The sequence below is a fragment of the Bactrocera neohumeralis genome, unplaced genomic scaffold (assembly GCF_024586455.1).
Source record: "Bactrocera neohumeralis isolate Rockhampton unplaced genomic scaffold, APGP_CSIRO_Bneo_wtdbg2-racon-allhic-juicebox.fasta_v2 ctg3543, whole genome shotgun sequence".
NCBI classification, from domain to species: domain Eukaryota; kingdom Metazoa; phylum Arthropoda; class Insecta; order Diptera; family Tephritidae; genus Bactrocera; species Bactrocera neohumeralis.
The window spans coordinates 1-12,060 of record NW_026090814.1 but is presented as its reverse complement, the minus strand read 5'-3'; the positions used below and the strand labels follow the sequence as shown (position 1 = coordinate 12,060).

At 52.8% G+C, this 12,060-nt stretch overlaps 1 protein-coding gene and 1 pseudogene across 1 annotated transcript; both read left to right on the top strand.

Annotated features, from left to right (window-relative positions):
- Window positions 1-1,322: 1,322 nt before the first annotated feature.
- On the top strand, window positions 1,323-2,251 carry LOC126767007 (monoacylglycerol lipase-like). The gene is given in 2 exon segments (XM_050484634.1): window positions 1,323-1,848; window positions 1,851-2,251. Coding segments are annotated over 2 exon segments (927 nt in total).
- Window positions 2,252-2,374: 123 nt separating this feature from the next.
- Window positions 2,375-3,953, top strand: LOC126767006 (N-acyl-L-amino acid amidohydrolase-like; annotated as a pseudogene).
- The last annotated feature ends 8,107 nt before the right edge of the window (window positions 3,954-12,060 follow it).

Genomic DNA, 12,060 nt, shown 5'->3' with positions numbered 1-12,060 from the left:
GGTTCCTCGAAAAGAAGTCTTTTTGTCTGAGCAGCGAGCGTGCGAGTGAGAATGAAAGGAAAAGAGAGAGAGAGGGAATGGAAAGAGAGAGTCTGGCTCTCTTTTCTGTCTAGTTTGGGTTTGCACGGCGCTTTTTTCTTTTCAAAGGAAAGAATTGCGTCTCTACCACACTTTTTTGATGATCTTTTCTCTCTCACTGAGTGCGTGTGTGTGTTGTCCCCTCTTTTGTGGAAAGCAAAGAAGGGACAACGGCTTTGGGTGCGTGGGCTTTGATGAAGAATGCGGTCTTTGTCTTTATCTTTCTCTGATGGGTTCGGTGTGATCTTCTTTTTTGTTTTCCCCCTGGTCTCTTCCAACAAATTATCTGCGCGCGTCAACGAGGGACCGTATGACCTCACCCGTCTCTTTGTTTCGTTACCCGCCACCGTGCACGGTGGATAGGGGCGCGCAAATGGACAAGGAATGCGTGAAATCTAAATCGAAAAGACTGGCGCCACGGAAGCACGGGTGTCTCTCACTTATCTTGCAGGGCAGTGCCGATGGACTCCTCCGGCTTCCCACCACCTCCTTCACGGCAGTAGAAGCGTCGTTAACCTGCTGGCGCCACCCTATCCGCGACTGAGTTGCAACTGAAGGAAAGGACTGGTTGATGCATACCGCACCATGAAAGCATCCGCGGCGGAGGAGGCGAAGGAGCTCATTTTCCTTGAGTTAGAAAAGGACCAACTACATCAAATACTTGCTCACCCGTCACTGGACGATGAGGTGGACGAGGAAACGACGGAACGAATATTTCACTGAGGTTGCAGATAGACTGGAGAAGCTACAGCACCGGTGTGAGTTCCTGTTGCTACGATGCACAGCAAGAAAGAAGCTTCATGACCGGGTCCGAGAGCTGATGGCTGAGCTGGAACGGCGCTCAAGCCGAGCGCTTAACCTTTTTTTTTTTTTTCTTTTTCCTCCAAACAAGTGTGATTAGCGGTGCATAAAACGAACCCAACGGGGTGTTTTTTGCCAATCTCTGCTCCACTCCCTCACTGTTCTTTTCAAGAACAACAAAAAAAGAGACAACAGAAAAGAACGACCTGGTGAAAGATCCATGGAGGGTGTTGGAGCTTCCATTGCCCCATTTCAACGCGAGTTCTTGTCCCCCAATTGCTTTCTTTCATGCGCCTGTTTTCCAAACACTGACTGCTTTTTGCCTTCAGACTTCCCTGCTCTCCGTTTCGCGTAGTGCATCTTTTCTCTCTCTCTCTCTTCTATTGCTTTCCACACCTCCCACTTCTCTTATTGCATTACCACCGCCACTTCCTCCATTACCAATGTGCAGCTGGTTCCGAGCGGGGCACGATCTGCCGTACGCCAAGCCGAGCCGCATCCCTCCTGACCCCACACTCTTCCCCAATTACATCCAAAACGCGCAAGGCCTGTGGCTCCGTTTCGTCGAGTGGTGGCCGCGGCGCGAGGTGAAGGCGGTGAAGGGCGTCGTCTTCATCATCAGCGGCCTGGGGGATTACAGCGGCCGCTACGACTCCGTCGCCCTGCGCTTTACGGAGGCGGGCTACGTGTGCTTCTCGGTCGACAATCAAGGCGCGGGAGGGAGCGAGGGAGTTCGCCTCTACGTGGAACGCTTCACGCACTTTGTGGACGACTACCAGCTCTTCGTGCATCACATGCTGGACAAGTACCCGGAGCTGACGCAGCTGCCCCGCTTTCTTCTGGGACACTCGATGGGCGGCCTTATCGCCACGCACGTGGCCATGCGTGATCCGGAGTACTTCCAAGGCGTCATTCTAAGCGGACCTGCCTTTGGTGCTTCTTTCGTCAGTGCGCTGTTGAAGAAGGTGGCGCCTGCATGTCGAACATCCTGCCCAAGTTTCCCGTGACGAAGTTGGAGGCGAAGTTGGTGTCGACGAACAAGCCAGTGGCGGAGCTTGCCCTGCAAGACCCGTTTTGTCCGGCGGCTCACTGCGTGCACGTTTTGGTCATGAACTACTTCTTTGCACAGGATCAGATGTTCGCACAAGTGAAGGAAGGCAACAAGTCTTCTTTCCCCTTCTTGATTGTCCATGGCAGCGACGACGCATTTTGCAGTCCGGCGATGTCGATGCGCTTCTATGAAGAAGCAACCTCACAGGACAAGGATTACAAACTGTATCCTGGTGCGTTTCACGAGGTGCTAACCGAGGTATGCCGTGGTCAGGTGATGAAAGATGTGCTCGAGTTTGTCAACAAGCGCACCAACGTCTAAGGTCATTGGCTGTGCCTCCCGTCTTTCTTTTTTTCTTCTTTTGCTGGTTTTAAAGCGTTGCCCTGCTGACGGTGATAAACGCAGCTACCCATTGCTTTTTTTTTCTTCCATTCGAAAGTGCACATGTGCAATCGCTTATTGTTATCTTGGTTCAGCCTCCTTCCGGTAAACCGAGAATTTCTATTTTTTTATTTACTTCACTCAACAAGAACTGCAATTCAGTTCTTTTTTACGCTTCTTTTTTTTTTTTCACTGATTCGGATCAACGTTAATATGGCTTGGAGGTGGATGCTTCTGTGTTGCTTCTGTTGTTCTTCTTGTACCCCCTTTTTTAGTGTTGCAAGCCCCTCCCCCTGCCGTTGTCTCTTCCTTTTCGCTTTTCGGAACTTGCTGAAACGGGAGTAGATTTCGTGTTTTTTTCTTGCTCGTGTTCTTGTTTGAAGTCTAGTTTTCCTGTCGACGTTTCGAATTGAAGCAAACAGACAGAGCAACTGTGCCCGCCCTCAACCGCGATGAGGTGGACAAGAAGGTGGAAGGTGTCTTTGACCAAATCGTCGCGTAGCACCGCCACCGTCACGCGAATCCGAATTGAGCTACAAGGAGGTGAACACCGTCGCCTACCTCCTCGAGGAACTGAAGAAGCTTGATCCGGAGGAGAAGCACCTGACAATCACGCACCCGATCCCGACTGGGTTCTGGGTGGACTTAAGGACGCAATAGGGAACAGCGACAAAGTCATCTTGCTACGTGCCGACATCGACGCGCTACCAGTGGCAGAGGGGCAGGATGTCCCCTTCAAGTCGACGAAGGAAGGCGTCAATCACGCGTGCGGCCGTGACGGCCATGCCGCGATGCTGCTCGGGGCCATCCAACTCTTGCTGAATGAGGTCGACAAGGTCGACGGCACGGTGCGTTTTCTCTTCCAGCCGGCGGAGGGGCTTCTTCCCTGGCGGCATGAAGGAGATGCTCAAGGCCGGGTGCGCCAAGGGCGTCACGATGGCCTTTGCCGAGCACATTCTGCTCTACAAGGAGACGCCAACCGGTTCCGTTGCGATTCGGCGCGGGGTGATGTTCAGCAGCGCCGACAACTTCATCATCAAAGTGATGGGTCGCGGCGGGCACGCGTCGATGCCGGAGTTGTCTGTCGACCCTATCGCAGTCTCGGCGTTGGTGATTACGGCGATTCAGTCGATGGTCACCCGTCGTCTGCCGTCCAGCGGTGCGCTCGTTCTGACCGTTGCGGCAGTGCACTCCTCTACGCACAGCTTTAACGTCATTGGGGATTGGGTGGAACTCAAAGGCACGCTCCGCTGCGGCAGCGCGGAGGTCCGCGAGAAGGCCATGAAGTATCTCGAGGAAACGGTCGCGGGTGTGACGGCCAGCGGGTGCCAAGTACGAGATTATCTTTATGGAGGGCTACGCGATGCGGGACGCCTTTGGCGTGGCAGAGCGCGCGGCGGCGCAGGTGCTGACAAAGAAGAGCGACATTGTGTACCTGTCGACCGCGTTGAAGCCCGAGGACGACTTCGCCTTTCTCGCGGAAGAGGTTCCCGCAAACTACGCCGGCATCGGCTCCTACAACGAAGCGCTCGACTGCACCGCTGCCAATCACAGCACAAGGTTCAAAGTCGACGAGACGTGCGTCAAGACGGGCGTGAAGCTCCACTACGGTGTGGTTCACGAGGCCCTCATGTCTCCGTAATGGAAACGGCCCAAACGTCTTTGCTTTTCCGTGTTCATTTCAAGTGGAACGATGTGCCTCTCAACGGTCAGGGCATCGCGCCTCCAGTTCCACACGTTTCTCCACGTGTTTCAGTGTCTTTCCTCATTCTCTTTTTTTTTGATTCTCCGTTCCCTCTTCAAAAATCTTTCTTATCGTTAGTTTTTTTTTTTAAACAGTTTCAATTTACATCTTTTTCTTCCTTTTTTTACACTCACGAAGTCCTTATCGTCGTTTGAGCTTCCACTCTGCAGTCGCATTCCATCGAGGTTTACTACTCTCACTGCCGTTGATTTGTTACTGTTTTTGCTTTTCCTCAACAAAAAGAAAAAAAGAAAGACAGCAAAACTGAATCTCGGAGTCTTGTTTTTTTTTTTTGGTCACCGTCAATTCACGTTTTTTCCTTTTGTTTCACAGACTTGTGCCCCCTCCTTTCCCCTTTCGTCGACAATGCCAGTCTTTGTTTATTGAGAAGAAGAAGAACAACAGCGAAAACGTGGCGCATGGGTGATGAGATTTCCATGATGTGCTTACAAAGAGAAAGAAGAGACGGAGTGACTGCACGGTGGTTGCCTCCTACCCGTGGTAGGGACGCTGCCGGACAGCGGCTTCTTCTCTTTTTTTTTTTGCTTTCCCTCTTTGTTTTCTGTTTCGCGTTGCTATACAACAGATCAGAAGAACTCCTCTTTGTCTCTTTTCTCTCTTCTTTCGTTTCTTTTTTTTTTTTTTTAAAGATCTCTTGTCTTTGGTGGTTTGTTTTTTCCTATTCGTTTGCCTTCACGTCCCTTTTCCTCACTTTTTCCGTCTCTATCCTTGCTCTTCGACATAACTTTGCCGCCATCACCACCACCACCACCACCATCATGTCTGCCCGCACCCGCACCGTCGCGTTCTTGACGGCCGTGGTCGTTCTCGCCTGCATCGCGCTCTGTCTCGCACCGGCCGCCGCGCTGACTGTTGAGGTGGCCGCGGGTGAGGTTTTGAAATGACAGAGCCGATCGCAGCCGGAGACGACGCTGACGTTTCAGTTCACCGTCGCCGACGAGCAGTACCTCGACGTGAAGGTGCTCTCGCCGCAGAAGGCGGTGCTCCGCGACTTCGGCGCCACGGCGAAGGAGGGGACGTACATTTGGGATGCCGACGCACAGCCGTCCGTCCTTACGTTTCAACTGAGCAACACCGCCTCTTCCTTCACGACCGTGCTGGCCAACGTGCACTTCCGCCATGACATCAACCACAACTACGCCGCGGCGGTGGCCGAGTTGGACCCGATCGAGAAGAAGGTGCAATCGCTGACCGTTGCAATGCAGAAGCTTCAGACGCTTCAGACGACGCTGCGGACGCAGCAGAGGAACCACCGCAGCACCGTCGAGGACGCAAATGAGCGCGTGCTCCTTTGGTCCATCTTTCAGGTGGTGGCGCTTATTCTCATGTCTGGTTTCCAGCTCTACTTCCTCAAGCGGTTCCTCGAAAAGAAGTCTTTTGTCTGAGCAGCGAGCGTGCGAGTGAGAATGAAAGGGAAAAGAGAGAGAGAGGATGGAAAGAGAGAGTCTGGCTCTCTTTTCTGTCTAGTTTGGGATTTGCACGGCGCTTTTTTTTTTTTCAAAGGAAAGAATTGCGTCTCTACCACTCTTTTTTGATGATCCTCTCTCTCTCACTGTGTGCGTGTGTGTGTTGTCCTCTCTTTTGTGGAAAGCAAAGAAGGGACAACGGCTTTTGGGTGCGTGGGCTTTGATGAAGAATGCGGTCTTTGTCTTTATCTTTCTCTGATGGGTTCGGTGTGATCTTCTTTTTTGTTTCCCCCTGGTCTCTTCCAACAAATTATCTGCGCGCGTTAACGAGGGAACGTGTGACTTCACCGTGCGAAAAAGGAAGGGGAAAAAGAAAAAAATGCCAGAGACGGCGTGCATCTCTCTCTCTCACATTCCATGCCAATGTGTCACCATTTCTGTGCGTCGAATAGATCAAACAGCAGTGCCCAACAACATGCGGTGTCGCGTCATGGAGCAAAAAAAAAACAAACAATGATAACAGCGCCGCTACCTCGTTTTAATAGGTACTTCTTTTCTCTGACTCCTTATCTTTAAAGACAACTCTTTACCAGCCTTTTTCCTCTATCGTTCTCTTGACTTCTGAAGGAGCGAGAAGAATAAAAAACATGTTCAGCGAGGAGCGCTTTGTCTTTACGCAAGAAGCCTCGGGTGTGGCCGCTTTGCGTCCATCAGGTTCCCAATCTTCCCCGTCGAATTCTCCCACCGCCGAAATGACTGGGGTGGCCGAGTTCATGCAAAAATGGGGTCTCTCCCTTTGGCCGAGAAGAGCGGCGGTGGCGCTGTCTTTGAACGGTATCGCTACCACGTTGCAAAAGGGGAGCTGACACTCACGGAGAATCGTGCCAGCAGCAGTAGTAGCGGTGGCGTTGCGTTCCCCATCCTCCGCGGTCTCCGCGAGTTCCCTGCGCTTTCACGATGGCCTTGTCCCCGGCTTTCTTTTGTCCCTCTTTACGGACGAGACACTGCAGCACGCGCTGAAGGCGGCCACCCCAAAGGTGCGTCTTCCGTCGAGGCAGACCGGCGCAAGCGATGGGTGCGCGACTCCTGCGGCGGCGGATGGAATCGTTCAATTTGAGAAACTGCATTGCCGATGGACGGATCTCTCTCCTTTTGATGAACTCCTTCTTGACGGGAAGGTGGTCCGCAAGGTAGGGAAGGATCTGGACGTGGAGAGCGGCCTTCTGCGACGCGCGAGGCCAACAACGTTCCGTCGATGCCGGTGGTGAAGCGCGTGGAGGAACTGCTGCCCGGCGGAGTTGTCATCGCGGATGAGGTCCGTGCTCTCTTCCTTCAAGCCTCTGGCTGCCGTCGGCAGTGGACTGTTAGAGACCGCGGTGACGACTGTGACGCAAGCATCGCCGAGTCACAGCAAGGGTGCAGTTGACGCAGCCGATAGTGAGGACGAGGACGAAATGAGCTTCGATGGAGGATACAGTAAGGGCGCCAAACTGAGCAAAGGGCACCTCCGGTCCCTCTTTCTGCAAATGACCGAAAGGAACTGCTGTACCACATCGTGTGGCGTCTTGTCGCCGGTGGCGGCGCCATGAATCAGTTTGAGGATGATTTTCAAGTCTACAAGTCCGCGGCGAGGGACCTCTTCCGGTCTATGGTCACCTCACTGCTTGTCAAGCCGGTGTCGACAGAGTCCTCCAAGCATGGCACGATGGACGAGATCGACGACGACGGCGACGCCGTTGCGAAGCCGATTCGTTATGTCCCTGAAGTGACGGCGCTCGTCTTCCGCGTCACGGGCTTCAAAGAAAGGTCAAAAACGCATCCGCTCGCGCTCTTTCCGTGCAGCGATGGCAGAGTCCCCCAGTAATTTGAACTACTGCTACGTTGTCGTGAATCCTCTGCAGCAGACGGTAGTGGTGTGGTACCATGGCTGCTGTGAAGCGAACAATTAGGCAGCGTGGTGACTTTTTTTTTTTTTGTTGTTGTTCGTTTGTGGTTTGCTACCTCGTGTTTTTTTTTTTTGGTTGATTCTTATGTAAAATACTCCTACTGTTTCACTTGAGAACGGAGAACACAACCGCAAACACAATGAATGCAGTTCAATTTGCGTTACCCCGAAATAGGGACCAACAGAGAAACAGCAGTAAAAGAAAAGAACGTACGCTCCTACACCTGTTCACCACCACCACCACCTGGATTCCGTTCTGTACACCCCCCTCGGTCTCTCCGTGTCCTCCTTTCTTTCTTTTTTTTTTCTTCCTCATTGAGTTTTATCTGGAGGTAATAGGTTTGCTTACAAAGACGCTACAGACTTTGTCCCAGCGTATCACTTTCTTTTTTTCTTTTCTTCTTTTTAACGCGTTCAGTGTACAATTCACCACCGCTCTGTCTATCGCTCCTTTGCTTTTTCTTTCTCTTTTAAAAATGTTCTCTCTGTCGACCGCTGTTAAATGCAGTGTGCACATTAGCACCCCAAACGTCTATCCCGGAGACGCGGTTGAAGGCTACGTGGAGCTGGAGGTGTCTCAGGCGTTTCCCGTCCGCAACATCCACATCAAAGTGGTGGGAAAGGAGAGGGTGAATGCGATGGTCGATCAAGTCTCGCAGTCCAAGACGGAGGAGGTGCAATTCGGCATCACCACACAAGACTACGTGTACTATCGCGAGATTACGACACTGGTTGGCGACTTGCTCTCCGTGAAGCGGCAGTCAAGTCGCGCGCCGTCTCGTCAGCCCTCTCCTTGTGCAGACAACAGAGCCGGTGCCGATATCGCGAATAACACCTTTGGGGACGAGCTGGTCAATCATTCGTTCCTGCTAGAGAGTCCCGGCATGTCCGACAATGCGACGGAGCCTGGCGACGAGCAAATCAACCGGTCCTTTGCGCTGACTGCCTCGTCGGTCCTGGCGGCGGTGGAGGGCCGCTATATCTCACTGCCCGCTGGCACCTACAAATTTCCTGTCCGCTATTTGCTTCCGGCGGAGCTGCCACCGACGTACAACACCGGCGTGAAGGTCCGCGACAGGCAATTCAGCAACAGCATGGCTTGCCTGCGCTACTACCTGAAACTGTACGTGCTGTCGGACAAGAAACTGTTGACCTCGTCTTCGGAATTCTTTACGGTGAATCCCATGCAGCCTTCCGTCCTCAACGGCTCCTTTCTCGGATGCCACGGCAAGCACTTGACACCCGCCGCGAAGATCGCGGAGGCCCACTTTGCGTGGACACCGCCGTGTGCTGTTTCGGCGGTGGCGAAGACGTTCTCGTTGTCAAGATGAAGATTGACAAGGAGCGATACGAGATTGACAAGAACGAGATTCAGGTCTTCTGTGTGGTGGTGAAGAACACCACGGGGAAGACGATCCACGGCGCGCGACTTAGCCTCATCCAGAACCTGACATTCAAGACCGTCAAGGCGAAGGTGGTGATGTCCTCCACGGTGCTGACGAAGGAAACGAAGACGGCCATTGAGCCGGAGGCGGAGAAAAAAACCATCACGGCGGTGCTTCCCAAGATCCCTATTAAGGAGGATATCATGCCCACCATGTCCACCTCCGGCCTAGAGGTGGACTACGACATCCGTGTGGATATTCTAGCCAACGTTCACGTCGTGAAAGATCCTTACTACGTCTTTGAGGGCGTTGTGCTCTCTGCCCCACTGGACACTGCCGCCGCGCCACCATCCAGCAACATGAGCTACGAGGCCTTACCGCGGGGACGGCTGTCGCGTCGGGAGGCATACTACGCTGTGCCCACCAATCCTGTCTGCGCGCCGGAATTGCCCTCTGTAGAGGCAGTGTCAGTGTCGGCGCGGGTACACCAGCCGCATCACGAAGGGCAAGCCTCCTGACAAGACCTAATTAAGGAAACAAAGAAAAGAAAACAAAACAAAACAAACAAAAGAACGGATGGCTGTCTGCCAGCGTGTGGCACTGATTAGGATGGAAGCTCGCGATTGGTCAAGCGAAAAGGACGGCGTCCTGCTTTTTTTTTTGTGCACATTGATGAATTGTACATGCGTGCATGTGCGTACGCCATTTATTTCGTTTTTGTTGTTTCTCTTTTTAATATGTTTTTTTATTTTTCTCACTCCGAATCTTTATTTATCGTCATCAGCTTTTCAAAAAAAAAAAACGTATTCAACTGTCTCACTCACACAATTTTGCCTCTCTGCTTTCTCTATATCAGTCTCCAACTTTTTTTTCGGTCACGTAGAATCCTGCGCTCATTTTTTTTTCTTTTTTTTTCTCTCATTCTCTTCACCGACAGGAGTCGTCAAAAAAAAGAAAAACTGAAGAAAAAAGCTGAGAAGGTGTCCAATACGTTTTTTTTTTGTTTACACTCTACGCGAAGGATGAGAGAGAATTAGCGAAGGGTAACAAAAGAAAAGAACTCAGGATGAAACAGAAGAAGGCAAAACGACTCTAGATCTTTACAAAATGCACCTTTTGCCCGCGTTTGAGGAAGTGGGCAGTGCTCTAATGAGTTTTTTGGCGAAGACGACTGTGTGAGCTGTGACCTCCTTCTTTCTCTGTCTCGGATCTCTACTGGCATCCCTCCTTTTTCTTTTTTTTTTTTTTTCTTGTTTTTCTTTTTTTTTCGGAAGCCGCCGTTATATATATATATATATATATATATATATATAAAGCAGTCGTAAGAGACGGAAGCCGCTGTTAATCGAAAAAAAAAAAAACCACCTTTTTTATTTATTCGTACTACCTTTTTACAATAGGCTACCCCATACACATACGCAAAACAGTTTTTTCTTCCTTTTTTTTTTGCTTTAAAACACACACACACACACACACACAACCAAACATAACAGCGGCGACGACGACACAAAAGGGCCCAACAACATGCAATCCATCACGACTACTTATGCAGCCTTCCCCTTCAAGACGCCACAGGGGGAAGACCTTGACGTGCAAAGACTGACGGATTCTGAGAGTTTTGCGGCTACACTGGATGGCGTCGCGTGCTACGTGGAACCCATCCACCTGCGCACTTTTCCGAAGGCGGCGTGACCGACGTTGCCAAGTGGTTCCGCTCACTGCAGACACTGCCGCCGCACATGAACTTGTTGCCGTACAAGAGGACACTCGTTGCCTGCCCTAGCGCTTTCGATGCGAGCGTGCAGACCTTTTTTCTTGTTGCCCCGTCTACCTTCTCAAGCGGCTCGAGGACGGACACCACTCCTCTCGTTGTTCACTTACATGAATGGGCTTAAAGAAAAGAGCGGCAAGGCATCGCTGCTGCTTCCCGAGGACGCCATTCGCACCATTGCCATGGATGTCCTCTGTGCCATTCACCATCTGCATCTTCACGGTCTTGAACATCGCTGCATCACGCCGCGGTCGATCTACATAAGCGCGGAGGCGGGTGGCGCGCAGCTTGGCGGGGTGGGAGGCAGCAAGGATACGCGCTCAGGCTGCGCCGCGCGGCGCATGGACGGCGTACAGGCAGGTGCAGATGTGAAGGATCTTGGCCACGTGGTGGTCGCTCTGATGGCCGCGGATCGCGATTGTCTCCCTCCTCTTCAGATTCCTCCAACGCTGCCACCTCTGTCGCGATTCTCTCTGCCCTTGAGCAGGAAAAGAAGTATAGCCCGGAGCTGATCGATTTTGCTTCTACTTGTTTCGCCACCACCGACGGCAGCGACGAATTGCTGACGCTCTTCCAACACAGGTTCCTCCTACCGTTGGTGGTCCAGGACGTCCACCGTTCTCGCCTCTTGCCGCAGACAGTCGCGGACGCCCTCCCTTCTTCGCACCGATCGGCGAAGGAGCGCAGCGTCAGGAAAGCGTTCGTTCGACCTCCCTGAAAGCGGACTCTCTTGCAGGTGGCAACAGCAGTCTGCACACGCCCAATCTCACTTGACAACGTCAACGGAACACGCTGGCACGCTCGCGGAGAGGCTGCCAACCACTACCGCTGGCATCGGTTCTCCATTTAGTCCGGGCAGTCTGCACTCTCGCACTCGCCTGGTGCCGGTGAAGCTCTCCGGCGGAGACGTGCACATCATGAACTGCGGTGCCGGGTTACCCAACCGGGAGCAGTTCTACTTCCTCGCAGGTGGCAAGCGACACTACCTCGCAGACTACGGTCTTCTCTTCGAGGTGAATGTCCGCTGTCCCGGTCACCTTGGAGGATGTCTTTTTTGTCACCGTCGGCGATGTGCACTCGATGCACGTTCAGCTATTTTGGAAGGCTGGCGGCGTGCTGGCGAACAAGGAAACGGATGGCCGAAGCGGCGACGGCGACAACGACAACGCCAGCAAGGAGAGCCCACAGTGGATCCCTGTCCTGCGCAGGCCCAAGCATCTGCGCAAGGTGATGGCGCATAAGCCTCAGTCCGTCGGTCCCTTTCGAGTCCATCTCTCCACGACGACTGCAGGCGGTGGCCGCCACGCGTTTCTCCTCGCGACGAATGACGCCCACAGCGTGCAGTCCTACGGCCTTCCCCACGGCCTCGTTGGGTCAGCACGTGGGCGGCCGTTTGAGGCGGATGACATCATGACCGTCTCGACAGGCCTTCCCTGTGGGATGGAGGTGTGCATTGCGAGCGCCACCGCCGAGGCTC